The sequence below is a fragment of the Diceros bicornis genome, chromosome 37 (genome assembly GCF_020826845.1).
Source record: "Diceros bicornis minor isolate mBicDic1 chromosome 37, mDicBic1.mat.cur, whole genome shotgun sequence".
NCBI classification, from domain to species: Eukaryota; Metazoa; Chordata; class Mammalia; order Perissodactyla; family Rhinocerotidae; genus Diceros; species Diceros bicornis.
The window spans coordinates 9,723,774-9,744,056 of record NC_080776.1 but is presented as its reverse complement, the minus strand read 5'-3'; the positions used below and the strand labels follow the sequence as shown (position 1 = coordinate 9,744,056).

Below are 20,283 nucleotides of genomic sequence, written 5' to 3'. Positions count from 1 at the left end.
TGGGCCTGCTAGGAGGCCATGGGAGACGGGGGTCCTGGTGCAGAGGGGTCCTTACCAGAGGAAGGCGACGACGCCCACGGGCCTGTGGGGAAAGGAGAGTGGATGGGTAAGAGAACCGCCCAGCTCCCACTGAAAGCGAGCAGTTCTCTGCCACAGCTCATCTATGGAGAAGGGTCCTCTCCGTGAACACAGTCGTGGACAAATGGGCACAGGGCGGCCTCCCTCGGGAGGACTGTGAACCCAGAGGTCTGGACATCCCTGGAGAAGTCAAGAGTCATGGCAGTGCCAGCCCAGGAAACCAAGGGACTGTGTCTGCCTCACTGGGGTAGGCAAGGTGGCTGCAGAGGGGGAGGCCCAGCACCCAGGGGGGCCAAGGACCCAAGGACCAACAGGGCTGAGGCCTTAGTGACCAGGTCGGCCCTGATGGAAGGGGGGCAGGTAGAAACACGGGCAGGAGACCCCGTGAGCAAAGCCACCAGCCAACTGTCAGAAGGAATCTGGGTCAGGAAAGCTCCTCTCTGCCAGCGAGCAAGTCCCCAGCACGGCACTGAGGGCAGCAGCCCGGCCGGCCCCAGCCGCCCTGTATCCAACATTACCAGATGTCAGTGACTCCAGAGACAGGGGTCTGGTTGACAATCTCGGGTGCCACGAACTCGGGTGTGCCGTACTGGCAGTACTGGGGCTCCCCCAGTGTCAGCTCCTGGGCGTTCCCGAAGTCACAGAGCCTCACCTGCTCGTCACCCTCTGCACCATCCCACACCAGCAGGTTCTCAGGCTGCAGGACACAAGGCAGGGCATGGGAGCTGAGCGAAGAGCGAAGAGGACACCCCACCGCCTGGCTCCCTCAGGGTGCCTGCTCCCCGTCCCCAACCTGCCCCTCACCTTGACATCCAGGTGCAGCACGTGGTTCTGGTGCAGGTAACATATGCCCTCCAGCACCTGGCGCATGTAGGCCCGGATCTGCGGAAACAGGAGGCCCAGAGTCCATGGGGGAAGGGTGGGGTATTACGCTTGATCACCAACAGGGCTGTGGCAGGAGGTCAGGCTATGCCTGGAAAGAGGCCTGCAGATGGCTGGTGGAGGGGGTGGAAACATGGGGTTGCTGAGATCTAGTCTTCCATGTACAGCTGCACAGATCAGGCAGAGCACAATTATAGGAGGGAGCCATTTACATTATAATAAAAAGAATTGTGCAGTGCACAACTTGTACAGCCCTGTATGGCAGGACAGCGGTGAGACTGAATAGAATCTAAGTGGGGCTCCTTCTGGGAGAAATGTTTGAGGAATATTTACGTGAGGAAGACTGGGAAACAACAGAGTAGGGGCCAGGGTGGGTCTGCTGAGATTTACAGAGGACAGTACAAGTTCCAGGGTGGGGGTCTGATCTGATGGGGGATGGGGGCTCTGGTGCCTGCGTGACAGTGCTCTCGAGCACCACCCCCTGGCCTATTCATGGGCACAGACGGCATGTCAAGGACCCACCCCTCAGGTCTCAGAACTCAGGTGGGTGGAGGCCAGTGCCCAATCTGACCCCTACCACCCGCTGCCCTCACCTCAGACTCACACACGGTGGGTTTCCTGGCCATCCGCTCCAGGAGCTCCTCTGTGCATCTGTGTCCCAGATCAAGGAGAACACTGACCAGTGCCAGGTCCTCCCTGGGCAGTGCCCTCCACCCCCAGAGCCCAAGTCAGTTCCCAACTGAGCACAGGGGTCTCCTTCCCCTTAAAGCACATTTGATACCAGTTAGCGACTCTGTCTTCACCCTTTCCCCTGTCGCCTGGAGGCACAGATGGGACCACCCTGCTTGAACTCTCACTTGCTGGGGGATCTTAGGCAGGTCACCTAACGTCTCTGAGCCGAGGTTGCCTCAGGTGTAGAACGGGGACAACACCTCCTCTTGCCCACTCTGGGAGGTGTTTATAAGGATCAACTTAGAGCAGAATTTTGTTAACTGTGGATGGAGCTTCTTGACTCTATTTGAGAATGACCCGGAAGGTCCATGATATGTAATAATTAGTCATTTTGCTGAGGCTGGGGTTCTAACCATGCAGACTGGGAAGCCTGTGTGAAGGACATGGTCACTCTGCTAGTGGGGGTGACAAGCAGACCAGCCAACATGCTAACCACAGCTCTCACGAAAGGATAAAACCCATTCTTTAAGAAAACAGCCTTCCCAGTAAAGCCAGGTATTGACGCTCATCTGAAATGGGGTCACTTCAAACCTTCAGACACACTGTGCTACCTTTCATGATCAAAATGACATGACCGTTAGCTGTGTGACCTCGGGTGAGTTCCTTAACCTCTCTATACCTCAGTTTCATCACCCATAAAATGGGGATAAAAAATTCCATGAGGGGCCGGCCCTGTGGCCTAGTAGTTAAGTTCAGCGCGCTCCACTTGGGTGGCCCAGGTTCTGTTCCTGGGCGCAGCCCTACACCACTCATTGGTGGCCATGCTGTGGTGGCGACCCACATACAAAATAGAGGAAGAGTGGCACAGACGTTAGCTTAGGGCAAATCTTCCTCAAGCAAAAAGAGGAGGATTGGCAACAGATGTTAGCTTAGGGCAAATCTTCCTCAAGCAAAAAGAGGAAGATTGGCAACAGATGTTAGCTCAGGGCGAATCTTCCTCAGCAAAAAAAAATTCCATGAGATAGGTATAGGTGAGGATTAAATAGGTTAATATTTGTAAAACTCTTAGAACACTGCCATTGTTATGTGACACATTGAGTGCTCTGTAAGTTTAAGCTAAAAATATGGGCTAAAAAAATGTTGGTTTTTGCAGAAGTCTCCAGACTCCACTCTGTGGAGTATTTATAAGATGCTTTCAGAACTCCCAACTGTCACTGGGGACATTTTGTAAAGTGTAAAACATGTTGCTAATTGGCTGTTACAAGGACCAGTGATTCAGGCCATGGGTCCCCACCCGCCCAGCCTGTCCCAGGATACAGCTCGGTGACGATGACCAGTCCCCGACGCCTCTCGAAGGCCTCGTGGAAGTAGAGGACGCAGTCATGCTGGAGTCGGGCCAGCAGCCGGGCCTCCCGCCACGCGGACGCCTTGGGCTTGGCCTGGCTGGGGATGAACTTGGCCGCGAACTCCAGGCCGGAGCTGCGTTCCACCACGCGGCGCAGGTAGGAGAAGGCGCCCCTGGGTGACAACACGGGGGAGGACCGGGCTCAGGCACTGGCGCAGCCCTGGCTCTCTACTCCCTCCAAGCTCAGAGCCAGCCTCTCGTGGCCCCCAGACACCGTGCCCCCTCCTGGCCCACACCTGCCGATCTCCTGGTGGATGTCATAAAAGTCGCTGAGTCGCTTTCCTCGCTGCTCCTCATCTTCCCCGGCCCCCTCCACCTCCATGGCTGTCTGAGCTGGGAAGAGATGCCTGGTGTTAGGAGAGGAGGGCAAGGGAGGAAGGAGGGCAGAGACTGGGACAGGCAGGGCAGCTGGAGGAGAGGGAAGACAGCAAGAACGCTGGGGGCCCGATGCGGGGTGCAGGGGCTGGAGGACGTGGTAGTCAAGGAGCGAAGGGCCAGGGAGTGATTCCTGGCCAGGGGCTCACATCGGACTCCTGGGGGGGAGCACTTTGCCCTTCTCCCCTTGAACTCCAGCCCACCTGAACGCACAGCCAACTCTGCTTTGCAGGAGACCTCGCCAGCCAGGTTCCGGGCCGTGCAGGTGTAGACGCCTCCATCCTGGGCCCCGGTGCTGAGCACCACCAGGGAGCACTCGTTCTCCTCGTACACGAAGCTCACATGGCTGCTCTCGGTCAGCAGAACCTCGTCCTGCAGAGCTGGCCGTCACCTCCAGCCCGGGCCTGGCTTCCCCTCCCCCTGGGACCCAGCTTGACCTCCATGCCAGAGACCCAGGCTCATCCCTACCCCAGGGCCAGGGACCTCTCTACTCCAGGGCCCAGCATCATTTCTGCCCCGGGGGCCTTGCTCATCCCAGGAGCCAGAATCAGCTCCACCCTTATCTCCTCCTAATAGTTCTGCACCCCCCAATTAGTCCCCTGGTTCCTCAACCCCCACCAGAGTCACCCAGCACCTCTGGGTCCCCCTTCCTTCTCCTAACCGCACCTCTGGCAACACCTTTGCTCTTCTCTGCCCAGGCTCCCCTCCTCCTAAGGCTGGAGGACCCCTCCCACGGCCCTAGGAAATCCCACCCCCCCCCAGGCTCCCCACCAGCCCCAGCCAGGACTCCACTGAGGCCTTCAGCATCCTCTGACCTTGAACCACACAATGTCCGGCAGTGGTTTCCCCTCAACCACCACGGCGAAGCGCGCGGTCTCCCCAGCCCCCACCTCCACGTCCTCCATGATGGACTCAAACCGGGGGGCCTCTGAAACACACAGGGGTGGCGGCAGGGAAGGGAGGGGGACAGAACGTTGCGATCACAAGGGCCTGCCTCCTCGGTCCCTCTCCAAGCTCTCCCTCAGCAACTGGCTCAGGCAGACCCCCCACCCCAGAGCCCCAGCACCCCACCCACTGGGCTCTCAAACTTGGCCCCTGGGAACACAGAGTTCCTTGCCTGGACCAAGCGCTCTCCCTGTCAATCCATACATGATGTTGTCCAAATCTCAGAAAACCCAGAGGGTGCAGGCTGGCTCTGAGTGACCCTCAGTATACACTGACCACCTCTGAAATTAGGAGATTTTCACACACAAGAAATCTGGATTTCCTGCCTCTTTTGGAAAATCAGGGCTGGCCACCCTGAGCCGCTTCCCTCACTGCACGGACTGGCGGGCGCAGAGTGGCGCGACACTGCCCCCTGTGGGTGATCGCCCTTCTGCACGCCCCACCACAGGCTTCTCCAACTTCACTGTCCTGGGCCCTGCAGGCCACTCAGTCTGTGACCCTCGGTCAAGTTCATGGGTGGCATTGCCTCTATCTTGAAGTTTTCTCTCTGCATCTCATTTAAGGGGACTTCTACCAGCTGGGAGGTGGCAAGACAAACTAACAGGTCCCGATGCTCGGCTTAGTTCTCCCACATATGCCTGTGATTTTGTTCTCCGCACATAGGGCTCGTGTATTTCCTGGGAAAGCAGCTTCTCACTCTCAGGATGGAATTAAATACATATTCCAACGTGCTTTTCAGAGAAGCCTGTGACTTTCCGGCGTCCCCCTTCCTGAGAATGTTTGGGGATCTCGGCTTTAAGGCGGGTAGGAGTGATCAGGTCCTGAGAGAAGAGCAGGGGCACTGGGCAGAGACCACCACTCATCACAGGCACACGGCTCGATTTAGACAGATAAACGGGGAGGGCCTCTGGAAGCGGGGCTCCCTGCTACAGCAGGGCAGGTGTGGAGGAAAGGGGCCATTCTGCCTCCCCGGGGATAGGGGGTGGGAGGGCATATAGATACAAGCCCCAGGCCTGTTCTAGCCATGGTTGGCTGGGACACAATCTCCCTCAGTCACTGCCCCAGCCAAGCTGGCTGCAGGGCCGTTGGTGGGTAGGGTCTCCCCAAACCTGAGGGCTCCTCCTCTATCTGAGAAGAAAGATGAGTCTTGCAGATGGTGCTGTCAAGGAGCAAAGCGGTGGCTGAGTAGAAAGTGCCAGGATGGGGGTCGGGGATTGGCGGGGAGCAGGACAAGGAGGAAGGCATGGACAAGGGAGAGCAGGGGCCCAGACCATCTGTGGCCCCACCCGATCCCCCATCCACAGCAGGGCCAGGAGGGCTCCCCCATCCCCTCCTTACACGTCCCCTCCTTACGCTTCTCTCCCGCTTTAAAGATGCCTGGCCCCCCCCGAGGAATCTGTCCCTAGTCTGCTGGTGTGGTCAGTCTATGAAGGTCAAAGGAGCAGAAGGTTTCAAGTGAACTGCAACCATTTTTTTCAAGTGCCAGAGAATGCACATTTACCCCATGATAAGATGGCCTTGCTAACTAAAATGTCACTTTCTTTGCATTTGATCGCAACTGTATCTCCTCAGCAGGTAACACAGTCTAACTCACGCTGAGCCGAAGCTGAGTGGCAGTTACATATGTCTACAGTTAATTAACAAACCGCAAAACAAGGCAATTACTACCGAGGGCGGGCTACGGGTTGAGAGACCTACATCCTTAAAGGAGAAATCATAAAAAGGGTCCTTGCGGCAAAGGCTGGGAGGCTCCGTCAAACAGGCTTGTGCAAAAGGGGCAGCCAGGACCCCCGAGCTGGGGGGCTGGTGATAAGAGGTGCTCATTTGAGCTTTTTTATTCTTTAAATCACTTGGTCTCCTCAAGCTTGTTGTATTTGAGGTACTATTTCCTGTTGTATTTAACACAGGAACTAAGAGCACTCTCTGGCTTTGGGGTCAGGCACTTGAATCCCAGCTTCTGTACTTATGAGGCTGTGTGACCTTGGGCCTTACTTAGCACAGTCTCTGAGCCTCAGTTTCCCCATCTGTAAAATGAGGCTAATCACCGACCCCATCTCATAGGGTTGAGGTAAATATTAAACGCGGTGATATGTGTAAGGTACTTTGCGCTGAACCTGGCACATTCTAGGTGTTCCATAAATATCTTACCAGTACTATTACTGTTATTATTGCTATTTCTGGTATTATTATGGCCATTAGATGGAGAGGCCTAAGAGGGAAGACCCGGGACTGGCAGGTGGGTGTGTGTCCCTGAGGGTGTGAGGAGGGGGCTGTGGGCCTCAGACGGAGGAGAGGGAAGGAGGCCTGCTGTCACCCACCTGCCAGCTCCAGTGTGACCGAGCAGGCCTGTGTGCCGTGGCGGTTGCGAGCGGTGCAGGTGACAGGCCCCAAGTCCCGGCAGCTCACGCGGCAGATCCGAAGGCTGTACTGGTCGTCATCTGGCTGGTTCAGCTCATACACACCTGCCCGTGCCTCTAGGAGGGCGCCTCGGCAGCTAAGGGACACAAGACAGGGAGGTCACCCAGGATCTAGCCCCAGGGAGGTCAGGCCAGGATGGCCAGAGCTGGAGTGCCACATGTGGGGAGCAGGGCATGCACGGCGGGGCCTCACCTCCTCCAGACGACCTGGGCCTCCACATGGTTGAAGGTGACGGTGACACTGGCAGGCTGCCCCTCCACCACATACACGACGCCCGGCTTATCCAGCACAGTGGGTGCCTCGTCCAGGGGCGGGCCTGGGAGGAGGAGAGCGTAGGCTCTATGCGGGCTTGAGGCCAGATCCTTAGCACCCACTGCTCCTTTCACCCTCCCAGTCGCCACGTGGGCTCCCTTTTTACAGATGAGGAAGCTGAGGTTCAGAGAGGGGCAGCAATTTGTCTAAGAAACACAGCCGGGAAGTGGCAGAGCCGGGGTTGCACCCCGAGCTGGTCTGACTGCAGAGCCTCAGCCTCACTCACTGTGCGTGCTGCTTTCAGGAATGAGAAGGAAGCACTCTGACGGGTCAAGGTCATGCCAGCCACGCTGCTCCCACCACAGCCGTCACGTCCAGACTGGCCCTTGAGCCTCCACCACAGGGACCCAGTTCCCCGGCCCAGCAGCTCCCACCCCCGCCCCCCAGGGGCACCCAGACTCACCTCGCTCCAGCAGCTGCACCGGCTCGGAGGGGGGCGAGGGCTTGCTGCTGCTCTTGATGGTGGTGCTGAGGACCCGGAAGACGTGCTGGACCCCCTTCCGCAGCCCTGTGGCCGCCCACCCAGGCTCCCGCAGGCCCGTGGCCAGCGCTGTCCACTGGTCCGAGCCCAACACCTGGTGCTGCACGGTGTAGGTCAGGGCGTCCGGGTCTGCTGGGGAGGCAGCTGCTAGAGGCGGGCAGTGCTGGGGCGCCCCCCACACCGTGCAGCCGGCTCGGGACCCAGGAACCCACCATTAGTCTGCTCTGAGGACCTGCCTCTGGTTCTCCTGTTGCTTCTGCCTGGCCCCCATCTGTCTTGGCCCAACCACTGGCCTGGCCAGGCTCAGAGCCAACAAGGTGCCAGGCATGGGGTCCGGTTACAGGCACGGAGGGAACTTGACTTGTATCCCAATTCCCTGCTACTATCTGAGGTAGGGAAACTGAGGCACAGAGCAGGAAGAGACCGTGCACAGGGAAGGAGAGGGGTTTCCCAGGATCATGACCCACGTACCCAGTCCCTCTGAGAAAGAGACGGGAATACGGTGGATCTCTTTGTCTACTCTCCTGACCTGGAGCCAGGGCTCCATCCGCCATGGACAGGACACGGGCAAAGCTGCTCCTGGCTGTGCTCCCAGCACTCCGTCCACTCCCACACCACCCCGGGCTTCCCTGGGCCTTGCCCGCCCCTCCTGGCTCCCTTGGTGCCCCTGCCCGAGCCTGCCCTGCTTGTGGCCCCAACCCCACCCCGCAGTCCTCTGTGGCCCTGACTCACCGATGGCCATGTCCAGACTCCTGGGGGGCTGCCATGCGAGCGTGATCATCCTCCCGGTCACAGCCACCACCTGTGGGGCGCCGTCTGGGGGTCCCGGAACGACATCTGAAAGCCACAGGTTGGACATCTGCTGAGTCCTTTAGGGCCCAAGGGCTCCACAGGATCACCAAGCCTCAGGGCAATGGGCTGGGGGCCGGGGGCATAGCCACAGGAGCCGGGGCAAGGCCAGATGGCTCCCCAGGCAACCAAGGGGAAGGGAACTGGTGTGGAGGCCCCACCCTCACCCAGCCCCCCCTGGGAGGGCACCGGCCTCACCCGTGACATAGAGGTGGGCGTAGCAGGCAGCTTTGCCCAGCTTGTTGGCGATGACACTCTTATAGACACCGGCATGCTGAGGTCCCACAGCAGGGAACACCAGGCGATGGACATCCCTGTCTGAGGGGGGAGGGACAGCAACACTGGGCCTGAGCTAGGAAGATACTTTGAGGGGTGGGCCCCCACCACCCCAGGCCTGGCCCTTTGCCCCCACCCACTACAGGGAGGAGGTGAGGGGGAAGGGGTGGGGCAGACAGCAAGAAACGAGTCCATGGCGCAGCAAACCCCGGGGTTCGTCTACACCTGCAGCCCTAGCCCCAGCACTTCAGGCCAGAGACTTCTCATCTTCCTCCCACGCTGGTTCACCCTCTGCGGGTTCCTACCCCGTTGACTGCCCTTCATCTCCGCACCTCCGGGGGAGCACACCTCCATGTCACAGTCCTGACAAGTCTTTGTTCCTAGGGCCCCACCCTCAGTCCCCTCTTCTCCATCCCATGGCCACTGGCGGTCCCATCTCCAGCACAGAGCCCGTGAAAGGCCTCCTCTAGTGCAGTCCACACTCTGCCAACAGCATCCCACGTTACCTCTTGATCTGAAAACCTTAAAGGCACCTACTGCATCCAAGCCCTCAGCCCAAACTCCCGTCTGACCACGTCTCCCACCATTCTTCCATGCTCTGCCCCTGACCCGCGAACGGGTCCCTGAACAAGCTACAGGAGTTCCATCTCCAGGTCTTTGCTTACAAAATTCCTCCCTTCTAGAATACTCGTCTCGTACTGATGGCCTCCTTCTGCTTTAAGACGCAGTTCAAGTGAGCGCCAGCCTGGGACACCTCCTTTGCCGTGCCCCTGGCCCCCCTGCACCCTCACCTCTGAAGCCCTCCTCAGGACCTCCCGCAGGGGGCCCATGCAGCTTTGGGTGGTCTTCCCTCTTTACTTGCATGTGTCATGGCTCCTGAATCAGCCTGCAACTCCCTAAAGACAGGCCTGACTCGTCCTGCAGGCCCAGAACCCAAAGCCTTGCACGCAGTAAGTGCCAAAGATGTTACATTATAAATTACAATAAGAGTTGTCTGCTCTGTGCCCAGCCGATGCCAGCTACTTGACATGCATTTTTTTTTCCATAATCCTTTCAACAACCCTGCAAAATTATCCTCATTTTACCAATGAGGTCAGAGACATTAATGGACTGGTCCAAGGACACACAGCTAATAAACAATGGAGCCACGGCTTGAACTTGGTTCCCTCTGATTTCGAAGTTCTTTCCCTACCCTGTGCTCCCTGAATGATGATAAGGTGGCCGTTCCCGGCGGGGACGTGAAGGGGAAGAAGCCTGCACTGTCCTCCTTCACGTCAGGGCCATCCCCAAACACCCCTCCCTTCTCTCAGAGGTTATCTCCGCATGGAACAGTCCCCCATTCATTTATCTCTGCTGACACTATTTATAAAAGAAGAGAAGCCACTGGCTGCCACTGACCCAAGATACAGACACAAGCAGAAACGCCGGCTCAGATCCTGAGACAGACACCCACCCAGGGCCTCAAGCAGATGGAGAGACAAGAAGCCTGTGGGCTGAGCAAAGACAGCACGGTGGGGGCTGCGGGGAGGGTCAGAGTCATGGTGGTGACATGATGGGGAGGGGAGAGTGGGGCACGGGCAATGGGCAGCATCCTGTAGGAGGTGGGCGCCACATCAGACGGTCCTTGCCTGTCTTTGGGGAAGTCCTTGTCCCTCTGTAAGCCTCAGTTTCCCCATCTGTAAATAGGGGTAATAGTACCAACCTTACAGGCCCATGGTGAGGAAGGTGAGATCATCCACATCAGGACCTGAGCACTCAGGGCCTGGCACTCACAAAGTGCTTAATAAAGGTGAGTTTTGCCACACTGCAGCTATAAGAGGAGCCCATCACAGGTCACGGTGTGGCACCATCTGACGGGGGTAGGTAACCTTCTCACACGAGACTCAGATCCTTCAAGGATGTTGCTGAGATACTTCCAGGAGAAAGATCCCAGGCTGAGAGGACACGGTCCCAAATGTGTGCCTCTGTATTTGTCCCCCGGCTCTTCCTTCTTTATTTGCTAGTTAACAACCCTGGACCAAGCATCCTTTTGGTGCCAGACACTGCTCACACCAGCCTTTTCACTGAAATTTCTCCAGGAAGGTGTAAGCAGCACGACTTCATCCACAAGGATGATAATGGTGGCAACAGCAGCCACAGCAATAACAATAAGATTCAACATTTACGGACCACCTGCTATTCGCCAGGCCCTGCTTTAAGCACACTACACACATTAACTAATTTAATTCCCATAACGAGCCTATTACAGATGAGGAAACTGGGGCACAGAGGGGCTCTGTAACTTGCCCACGGTCAGTAGCAGCTGTACTGTCTGTCCAGGAAGTGCTAACAGGGCCACCAAGGCCCAGAGTGGTGATTCAGCACATGGGCGCTGTGTGGCTCGAGGAAGGAGGCTATGACCTCACGGCCCCTCTGGGCTCCCTTCCCCTAGGTACTCCTCCCTGACCAGGCTAGAAAAGGAAAGACTGAGGGTGGGGAGACGGGGAGGGTACTGGACGCAAAGAGGATGCTGGAGGGGACACTCCCCAGGGTCTCTTCCCAGACACGTACACTGTGTCATGCGCCGGTCATCGCTGCTCTGGATGCGGTGGCCGTTGTGGAACCAGCTGATGGTGGGGTAGGGCAGGCCGGTCACCTGGCACTCCAGCATGGCCTCCTTGGCCAGTCCCACCTCCAGGTCCTGCAGCGGCCGCAGGAAGTCGGGCATGGACAGCCGCTCCAGCTCGCCCTGCTCTGGCTCCTCCGGGATGGATGGCATCTTCTCCAGCTTTGAGCTGTAAGAACCACACAGCTGCCCTGAGGCCCAGAGCCACACCTCCCACAAGGCTGGGGCACCATGGAGGCAGCCCCGGTGGCATCGGGGGCCCCAAGTGGTACCTAGGGCCGGTGGCGGCCGTCCGTGGCTCCTCCACGTAGAGCTGGGCCGAACAGTGGGCCTGGCCATGGGCGTTGGTGGCACTGACCTCGTAGAGCCCCTCATCCTCACTGCCCACACGGGCAATGTGCAGTGAATGCAGACCCCCGTCCTGCCGCAGCTTCACATTCTCGCTCTCCTCCACGGGGTGGCCTGGGGGACCGGGATGTAGAGCAGGCTTAGCGAGGGGCCTTGCCCTCTGGCCCCAGGGGGTCCCCCAACATCTGCAGGATGGAGGGCCATACCAAAATGCGTCCAGGTGACAGACGGGGGCGGGGTGCCGCTGATCTTGCAGTCGAAGCGGGCAGCCCGGCCCTCCAGCACCTCCACGTCCTCCAACAGCCGTGTGAACAGGGGCGCCAGCGAGGGCTGCACAGTCAGCCGGGCGCTGCAGGTCAGCTCATCTGGGGGGAGGGGTCAGCACTGGGGCAGGGAAGCCCATGGAGCCCCAGGCACCCCACCCCGCAGGCCCTGCCCTCACCCTGGGCAGGAAAAAGGAGCTGTGCCAGGAACTGGAGCCTGGGCAGAGCCCAGCAAGGTCCCCAGGCACCAGAGGGAGGCAGTGGACAGGATCCAAACACCGGGCCTTCTCAGGAGGGTGGAGGTCAGCGAGGGTGGGCGGCAGGCTCTCCCCTCCTCTCCTTACCCTACCCATGCAGGTCGAAGCTCAGCTCAGCTCAGCTCTAAGAGAAGGGCCTAGAAGCCAAGCCCCACTCTCCCCCCACTCTCTCCTACCCTTGTCACTCTCCTCTGCGGCTGGGCGGTGCCCACACTGCCTCCCACCCACCCAGACCCAGAGCAAATGCCCCTGTGCCCCACTCCACCACCCTACAGGGAAGCTTCTGGGGGAAATAACAGTCCCTTATGCTGACCTGATCCTTTCCTGCTTACAAAGCCCCTCCAGGGTCACCTTAGGTGCTCATCACCAGTCTGGTGAGGCATTATCTCCGCTCTTCTAATGACGACAGGGACCAGGTCAGAGATGTCATCAATAACACTAACGGCTGACATTTATTAGGTGGCACCCTTCGCCAGGTGCTGTGCTCTGTTCTTCACATACGTTATCTTGTTAATCCTATCAAGCCCCCTACGAGGCGGGTATTAGCATGACCCCTTTGTGCAGATGAATAGTCTCAAGCTCAGAGAGATGAAGTGACTTGTCCAAAGTCACGTGGCTGGTATGTGGTGGGGGGGAGAATTGGAACCCGTGTCCTGGCTTGTTGGCTACAACTCAGCAGGCTGGCTCCCTCGTAGGAACAGCAGCCGACACTGATGCACAGTGGCCTTTGCATCTGGTGCTACTCCAAGGGCTGATTTTATTGAGGCAGGTTACTGCACTACCTGCTACCCCACTGCTGGTCCCCCAGGAGATGAGCCCATTTCGAGGGCATCCTAGGATACATCCAGCTCCTTCACCTCCACGCCCCTCCCTCCAGCCCTTGGGTGCCCACAGCAGCCCTAGGGCCGAGTGTGCAGTTACCTTTGGCCGTGGTGAGCTTGCAGGTGTAGACACCACTATCGTCCTCATGCACAGAGGTGAGCAGCAGCTTGCATTTCCGGCCATCGAAATGCATCTTGCATTTGAGCAACGCGGGCTGCAGCAGGCGGCCTCGGCACAGCCAGTCTACCTCCACGTCGGCAGGACCCGCCACCAGGCACTCAAACAGCGCCATCTCCCCGGCCCCCACGTCCACATCCTGCAGGGGGGCCAGCACGGCCAGGGACCGGCTTTCAGGGTGTGCTGGGGGGAGGGCGGCCACAGGGGGCACACACGGAGCAGACACGGGGTGAGGGAGACACACACGCACACACAGAGAGACAGACAGACACAGAGAGAGAGATGCATTTTGTTCCTTTGGAGACAGGGAAAGCCCGCCCGCCCAGCTGGCTAGGACAGCATGGAGCCCCCGGGCCTGGCTTCGGGATGGCAACTCAAGCTGGGCCAGGGAGGGTGAACTCCGGGAAAGCGGGAGGGAATTCAGGGTGGGGAAACTGAGAGGGCCACGTAGAAGCAGAGACGGCGGCGGAAAAAAAAAACACAGCACACCAGCTGGGTACAAACTAGACTTTATTTGCGCTAAGAAACAGGTATTTCCGAATATCTCCACCCCCAATACAGCAGGCCCCTACTCCTGCACCAAGCCTGGCTAGCTCCCTCATCCCCAGAGCAACCCCGGCCCTGACAGTGAACGAGGGAGCCCCCCATAGGCCCTAAACCTGCTTGGGGCCAGGACTCCACCAGGCCTCCTCATCAGCACAGGGCCCGGGGGCCTCTGGCTTTTGGTCTCTTGTGAAATAGAAAGTGTTGTGCCATTTGAAACCCATTTCTGGAATGGTCAGTGCCCTGCCCTCCCCCTTGGTGAGCCCCTTGTCAACAGCCCCCTGCCCCTCCGGGCCCTTTCACCCTGCGGATGCCATACCCTGTCCTCTCCCCCTCTGCCTCACCCCACTCCAGCTCGGAGGCGTCCTTTCCTGACTATCACAGACACACAGACAGACAAACGGAGAGACAGACAGGGCCTGTAGCAGCAGTAGCACATGCACTCGCTGGGCGCTCCCCTGCAGGGAGAGACTGGGGGGTCTTGATACCCCTCACGGCTGCCCCTTCCTGGCACTCAGCCCATGTGGGGACTCCCGGCCTGCCCAGCCTTATGTCCGCTTGAGGAGGGAGGGTCCACAGGGGCCTGTGGGCTATCCCAGGATGCTGCGTGGGGAGGGCGGGGTGGGGAGGCTGGGACAGGGTCCGGGCCGGCAGGCCGGCGGGGTCTGTGGGCAGGAGGCAGTGAAACACAGCGAGGTCCAAGAGGTGCCTGAGACAGGGGCGCGGCTCGGAGGGTAGCGGGGGGAGCACTGGCGGCCCCCTGAGCTCACTCGCCTGTGTACAGACAAAAACCTCAGTCAGCAAGCGGCAGGTTAGTGCGGCACACGCACACGCACGCACACGCACGCAGACCTGGCTAGGGCCCCTCTGCATGGAGAGCGGCCGCTAAACTGTCAGGGTGGGGCTGCCACCTTCAGCACCCCCAAGATCTGCCCTGGGGCAGGGGGGCCAGAGCCAGCCAGAGGTCTGGTCTTGGGGATCATGGGCAGGCAGAGGCCCTGGGCAATCAGGGGAGAGGCATTCACGGGCATGAGGAGCACCCCAAAGCCTGGGGTATAGGGAGGAACCCCAAAGAGAGAGAAGCACCGAGACATGGGTTAACACAGAGAAGCAAGGCAGAGCCAGACCCTGGAGGGGAAGGGGCAGGCCAGAGAATGGGGGCTGGGTTCAGGGGGCCGGGAGTGTGGGAGCTGAAGAATCCAGAGACCAAGGAGGTGGCAACCCCAGGAATGGGAGGCACAGACAGGGTAACCAGGCAGGCAGGGCCCCACGGAGGCGCCCATGGCTGCTAGGAGCTGGGCTCCAGCAGGGGCTGGGGGTATCCTGGGAAGCTCCCAGGGCTGGCCTCTGTCAGGAAGGGAGGGACATGGCCGAGTGCAGAGCTGAGCAGGCGTTTCCCGCCCTGAACTGCTCACAGCGAAGGGTGAGGTGGAAGACAAGGCAAACGGCCGGTCCTTGGGAGGAAAACCACCAGCCCCACAAGGGCAGCCTGGCTAGCGCCTGCCATCCCCCCTGCCTGAAAGGCACCTGCCCTTATGTCCTGACTCTGGGGGCCCAGGGCTCTCCACGTTTCACGGCTCTGCTCATCCTGGCCCCCGCCCTGGGTCCCAGTGATGCTCCACGCCCAAGTCACCCCAAGGGCCCCTCCGAACGGGTCCAACTATCAGACTCTGCCCCCGGCCACCCCCAACCACAATAGCTTCCGCACAGCAACGGGATGGTAGGGGGGCAAGGGGCAAGAGGAGATGGGGCAGTGGGTGTGAGGGAGGGGCCTGGGAGGGGCAAGGTGACAAAGGCTTAGCGGAGTGTGGGGAAAGGATGGCCGGCGGCAGGAAGCAGGGTCTCTGGCTGGCATCAGGGGCAGGTGTGACTGAGCATAGGGAAGGCAATACTGTGTAGTAAGCTGAGCAATGAACAATTTGCTGTGTGGCCTTGGGCAAGTCACTTCCCCTCTCTGGGCCTCAGTTTACTCAACCACAATATAAGCAGCTAAATTTAGGAACCTCTAAGGTCCTTTCAATTCTGGCATCCTGTACCTGAGGTTGTGTGAAAGTTGGCAATTGGCAGGGACGAGGCCAGGGCCAGGGTGGGGGGTTCACAGAGAGGGTGGGGTACTCACCTCGGACCTCCAGGCGGGCCTCACACTGCCGAGCGCCATACTCGTTAACCGCTTTGCAAGTGTAGAAGCCAGCGTCGCCCCGCTCAGCAGCCAGGATCCGCAGCCGGCACAGCCCACCCTCTGCCTCCTCCGCGAAGCGCCGCTGGTCCGGGCGCACGGGCTGGCGGTTCCTCAGCCTGCCAGGGGGGCAAGAACTCAGTCCCAGGGCCAAGCAGGCCTCTTCCTCCCACTGCAGCATTCGTCCACTCCCTAGATCTGTCCCACTGACCACGGGCACCCCTGGGTTACAGGGCTGGGTTTTCAGCCCGGCTCTGCCACCCTGCCCCCTCCAGGAAATTCCAGACCACCTCTGCCCACCTGGATCTCTCCCTTCTCAGCACCTAACTGCACGCACTGCCATGCTTTTCAGCTTCTAATAGTTCTTAAATTTCCTCATGTCTTACATTTATTTATCATGGACAGAAAGCTTTTCCACTTCCAAAAAGGGATATGAAATAACTTTCAATGTTAAAATATCACACTAGGGACTAGACAATCAATTAAAAATGAAAAATAGAACCCAAAGGGGCTGGCCCCATGGCCTAGTGGTTAAGTTCAGCGTGCTCCACTTCGGCAGCCTGGGTTCGGATCCCGGGCGCGGACCTATACCACTCATCGGCCATGCTGGGTGGTGGTGACCCACATACAAAATAGAGGAAGACTGGAACGGATGTTAGCTCAGGGCGAATCTTCCTCAGCAAAAAAGAAAAATAGAACCCAAACCAATAAAAAGCTAAGCGAATTGAGTGCTCCAAGTCCCAGGCCCCTGGGCTGAAGCACTACAACCGAGGCCGACACTGAACTCTGGGCTCCAGCAGCTCAGAAGCAAATTGTTATGTCTGGGCCTAGCACAGGGCTGGGCACAGAGCAGGCCTCAAAATCACCCTGTTGTCATCTGACGGGGTGGGGTGGGCAGCCTTCTCCAGGAGTGGACGACTCCTGGCCATTCATCCCAAGTGAACAGATGGTTTCTGGTTTGTTGCCCAAACCCCTCCCCAGAAAGGGAAGCCCTGATGAGCCTTAATACCAGGCGAGGGGCAGGGGAGGATGGGGGATGAGGCCCCACTGTCCCTGGGATGAAGCCCCCGGGCAGATCACAGGGAAGTCCACAAAGGGTCCACGCTCCCCCGCCCCAGGCCAGGCCTCACGGGGCCAAGCCTGGAGCAGAGGAAGCTGGCAGGGGGTGGTCCGTGGCGGCTACTCACCAGGAGACCACAGGCTTGGGCTCCCCCTGCACACGGATGCTCATGGTGACATCCTGGCCTTCTCTTACTGACTGGTCCATCAGTGAGACCTGAAAGGGGACTCCCAAGTGTCAGGAGAGGCAGTCAGGGCCCAGCTTTGGCTCCTGGGGGCTGGGGATCTGGGACACAGGCCTCTTCCACACCAGTCTGACTGAGGCTGGCTCTGGGTAACAAGGGTTCACAGGGCAAAGCTCCCGGAGCCTGGTGTGGCCCCGAGAACAAGGAATGGGGGTCCCCAGGGAGCTGGAGGCTGGCCTCAGGGGTCTGACCTTGAAGGTGGGGGGTGCCTTGGAGCCACTGTCGGAGGAACGGCGGTTCTGGCTGGGACTGAGCTTCATGGTGGGGGTTCGGGGCCAGGTCTCCCCAGGCTCCGGGAACTCCTCTGGGGGGCTCAGATACTCCTCGTCAGAGGTGATGGGGCTGCTGAAAGGAGATGTGGACCCGCCTGGAAGAGAGACAGAGGACAGACAGTGGCACAGAGAGAGATGCCAGGGGATTCCGGGAGACTAAGAGAGCTGGATCGATCAGCACCAGGGTCAAGGATCTGATAAGGTCTGAAATGTCACAGTGCCCAGGAGCTAAGGCAGCTCCCACAGGCCGGCCCTGCTCTGACTTCACTCGCTTGCCCTGTGAGCTTGCCCAGGCGTTTCCTATCCCTGAGCCCCTGAATCCTACTCTGCCACAGACACCCAGTACTGATCCTGCTGATTCTCCCAAGTGGGGGAACCCTAGAGAATGGCCTGAGCAAACGGTTGGGGAAGCAGAGGGGCCGCCCAGGGCCTTGTGGGAGAGTTGGAATTCCACTGGAGCAGGGAACCCACGTTCCTGGCATGGAATCAGAGGCTCCTAATGTGGGTGGTCTCTGGACCCCAGAGTGGCAGAGCCAGGACACTTCTTGGATGAGCTAGGCCTGGTGCAGAGAACGCACACCTCAGACGAGCCCCATCCTGACCTCAGTGCCAGGGCCCATGAGGTGGCACTGTGCAGCCTGCCCTTCCCCCTCTCCCTTCTCAGCTTCCTGCCCCAGATACCCCAGAGGCACCTGTTGGCCCCAGCCCTAGAGCAGGGACCCCAAAACTCCCAGAGGATGGGAAAGCAGAGTTTGAATCATCCGCAGAGAAGGGCGGCTCAGCCTGGGGAAGAGGAGGGGTCACTAGTATTGCTTCGGGGGAGGGGTGTCCCCAGGGCCCTGACGCCCTCCCCTTCAACTGGCCAGGGGCCCAGCCTCACTGAGCTGGCTCCTATCCGACTGCCAAATACAGACATGAATCCGCCACAGCCCCCTGGCCCCTCCTCCTGGTTCCCCCACCCCAAGCCCCTGTGGTCCGGCCCCCCGCAGGGCTGCGCCCCAACTCACCCCGAGACTCTGCACACGGACCCCAGCCTGCGCCCGTCCCGAAGGCTCTGCCCTGGCACCAGGCCCTCCTGCTGCCTGCCCACTGCCCACCCCGCCCGGCTCCCCAGGGAGCAGGAGCCCGGCCTGCCCAGCCCCACTCGCTCACCCTGCTGGGGCTCTGCACGAGGTCCTGGGGGAGGGGAAGAGCCTAAGGAGGGGAAGGAGGAGGTGGGGGCTGGCCGGGCAGACCGGCTGGGTGGCAGCAGGCAGCCGGCTGGGAAGGTGGCGCTTGCTGAGACCACAAGCAGCCTGGGGCCCTGGAGTGGAGGGGGAGGGGAGGGGAGGGGCAGAGCACAGCCGGCTGTATTTAGCCACCTAGCAGCAAGATCTGCCTTTTCTCTCCTTACGGCTTCTGGACCCTGACAAGCACAAAGACCCCTTGGTGGCGCCTCGGCTCAAAGTGCGGGGGCCTTGGTCCCCGGGGGAGGGGGGTGGCACGGCACTGCAGCATCCAAGACACTTGGACTGTTTCAACGTGTCGACCCGAGGAGATACCGACAGCAAACGGCCCCTATGATGCCCCTTGCTCTCATCAAACCACCAAGATCTCCGACGCTGAAACATGCCAGCAAGCCTCAGACGCTACAGAGCCTGGCCTACCTGTTTCCTCTGCTGCTGAGAATCAGAGAACTGTCAGCACCTTTGGCCTCCTTCCCAGAGATGCCCCCCTCAACCTGAGGGTCCCAGAAGCCCACCTCTGCCTCGCCATTCCTGCCCTGGCAGGTTTGGCCCAGCAGCCACCCCAGGGAACGGGGCCTGCACCCAACCCTCCTCCTCCAGGCTCGACCAGGGCACCTGCTGGCCATTGTCCCTCACCCCGTCAGTCCCACCAGGGCCACAGTCAGGGGGACAGAGACTGCTTCCCCCAGTGACCCGTCACAGCTAGCACCCCCCTGTATTGGGGTTGGGGAAGGGGCTTGGAGACAGGGCAGGGGAGCAGGGTAGCTGTAGAGAGGTCACACGTCCTTCTCCTCCTCCTGTCACCCCCCGCCCAGGGCCACATTCCCAAGCTATGACCTGTGTTTCCCAGCACTGCCAGTCAAGAAGGAGGGGGGACCAGCAGAGGAGGGGGGCCCACCACACAGGCTGGCTGAATAGGGGTGGGGGTGGGGAGGGAAATAGAATGGCACTTGGTGAGCACTGGCTTGGGGCTTGGCCACTAGCTGATGCTGACATCACAGGCTTGGCCCCTGGAGGTGCACGCCCCCTCCCCTCCGTGGAGCCTGGTGACCTCCAGGGTCACCTCTGGGGTCACCTCCGGGTTGCACAGCGCTGACACCACTCACAGGCCCAGGGAGGGAGAGCAAAGATTAAAGCTGGACTGTCAAGGTTTGCAGGGAGCCTCAGAGACCCCTGGTGGTCGCCAGGGGAACAGCACATTGGGGGCATCCAGTGACCAAGCAGGCCTGAGTCTTCAAGCCACTCAGAGAGGGGAGCTGTCATAGCAGCCCTGGCAGGAGGCTCAGGCTCCAAAGGGGGCAGAAGTAGGCCTCTTTGAAACAAGGCAGTGGCCCCCATCCCTCTGTATCCCCAAAACGGCACGGCCAAGGAGGCCAATCAAGGATCAGCTCCCAGAGCCTCTGGGGTTCCACACCAGGCTCTGGTGCCACCCCACTGTCCACAGCCCTATCGCCAAAATCATCTTTGTACCCAGTCCTTATATCCCAGCTCTGCTCCACCAAAAGCCTGGCTCTAGTGTGGGAAACACAGTTACACCAGCCGGAGAGGGGGGAGCAGGTGCCCCCAAACCTAAGATGCACATGTAGGTGCCATGTAG

General features: G+C 59.6%; 1 protein-coding gene across 2 annotated transcripts in view; it reads right to left on the bottom strand.

Annotated features, from left to right (window-relative positions):
- The window catches only part of SPEG (striated muscle enriched protein kinase), a 54,888-nt gene that overhangs the window by 12,130 nt on the left and 22,475 nt on the right, over window positions 1–20,283 (bottom strand). For both annotated transcript variants that reach the window (XM_058533068.1, XM_058533069.1), the window contains 20 exons: window positions 17,380–17,555; window positions 17,072–17,160; window positions 15,828–16,003; window positions 13,088–13,348; window positions 11,853–12,011; window positions 11,571–11,760; window positions 11,244–11,467; window positions 8,616–8,735; window positions 8,301–8,405; window positions 7,491–7,697; window positions 6,968–7,091; window positions 6,676–6,851; window positions 4,228–4,340; window positions 3,616–3,784; window positions 3,274–3,370; window positions 2,950–3,150; window positions 1,554–1,611; window positions 883–960; window positions 597–775; window positions 56–82 (listed from right to left, as the gene is read on the bottom strand). In XM_058533068.1, the coding sequence (XP_058389051.1) occupies window positions 56–82; window positions 597–775; window positions 883–960; window positions 1,554–1,611; window positions 2,950–3,150; window positions 3,274–3,370; window positions 3,616–3,784; window positions 4,228–4,340; window positions 6,676–6,851; window positions 6,968–7,091; window positions 7,491–7,697; window positions 8,301–8,405; window positions 8,616–8,735; window positions 11,244–11,467; window positions 11,571–11,760; window positions 11,853–12,011; window positions 13,088–13,348; window positions 15,828–16,003; window positions 17,072–17,160; window positions 17,380–17,555 (2,929 nt within the window). The remainder of the gene's footprint in view (window positions 1–55; window positions 83–596; window positions 776–882; window positions 961–1,553; window positions 1,612–2,949; window positions 3,151–3,273; window positions 3,371–3,615; window positions 3,785–4,227; window positions 4,341–6,675; window positions 6,852–6,967; window positions 7,092–7,490; window positions 7,698–8,300; window positions 8,406–8,615; window positions 8,736–11,243; window positions 11,468–11,570; window positions 11,761–11,852; window positions 12,012–13,087; window positions 13,349–15,827; window positions 16,004–17,071; window positions 17,161–17,379; window positions 17,556–20,283) is intronic.